This window comes from Larimichthys crocea, unplaced genomic scaffold (genome assembly GCF_000972845.2).
Source record: "Larimichthys crocea isolate SSNF unplaced genomic scaffold, L_crocea_2.0 scaffold41779, whole genome shotgun sequence".
Lineage (NCBI taxonomy): Eukaryota > Metazoa > Chordata > Actinopteri > Sciaenidae > Larimichthys > Larimichthys crocea.
Window position 1 is genome coordinate 1 of NW_020855427.1, and position 839 is coordinate 839.

At 45.6% G+C, this 839-nt stretch overlaps 1 protein-coding gene across 1 annotated transcript; it reads left to right on the forward strand.

Moving 5' to 3' along the window:
* Positions 1–6: 6 nt before the first annotated feature.
* LOC109142141 (gap junction Cx32.2 protein) lies at positions 7–833 on the forward strand (the record flags this gene model as incomplete). Its single annotated transcript, XM_027276529.1, has 1 exon — positions 7–833. A coding segment is annotated over one exon (768 nt), but the record flags the coding sequence as incomplete, so codon positions are not given.
* Positions 834–839: the final 6 nt, after the last annotated feature.

The following is an 839-nucleotide window of genomic DNA, read 5'->3' on the forward strand; positions in this document are numbered from 1 at the left end:
GGCAAGATTTGGATGAGTGTCCTTTTCCTGTTCAGGATCTTTGTCCTGGGTGCTGCTGCAGATAAAGTCTGGGGAGACGAGTTGTCTGAGTTCTACTGCGACACACATGAACCAGGATGCAAACACAGCTGCTACAACGCAAAGTTTCCAATTTCATACATTCATTTCTGGGTCCTGCAGATCACCTTTGTGTCCACACCCACTCTGATCTACCTGGGCCATGCTGTCCACATCATTCACAAAGAGAAGAGGATGATGGAGATGAACAATACTTTGGGAACTGTACTGAAGAAGCCCAAGTATACTGATGACAGAGGGAAGGTGAAGATAAAAGGGATCCTATTTTGCACTTACATGACTCAGTTGATCTTCAAGATCTTCCTGGAGGTGGGCTTCTGTGTCGGCCAGTTCTTCATCTTTGACACTATATCCACAGAACACGTGATGAGCTGTTATGAGCGAGCAACCGGTGTCCAGTGGTACATAGCCCGTCCCACAGAGAAGGGCAATCTTCACATCATCTTCATGCTTGTATTTTCAGGCATTTCAGTGCTTCTCAACATCGTGGAAATAATTTACCTGCTCTGTAACAGGAGGAAAGAGATCAGGAAACGGAATCTAGCTCAGCAGCATGTGCTCAGTTCACAACAGTACTCATCTAACCCAGCCTGGAGGGGAATGAGCCAGTATGGAGGCTTCCCACTGTCACCTCTGCCTGCTCAGGGTCTGACAGACAAACCCATTGACTGTGTCATTAAAGAGAAGGACACTTGATACATGAATTATACTTTATGTTAGCTCTGGATGTTTGCTCTTGTTATTATTTTGCTTCAGGTACT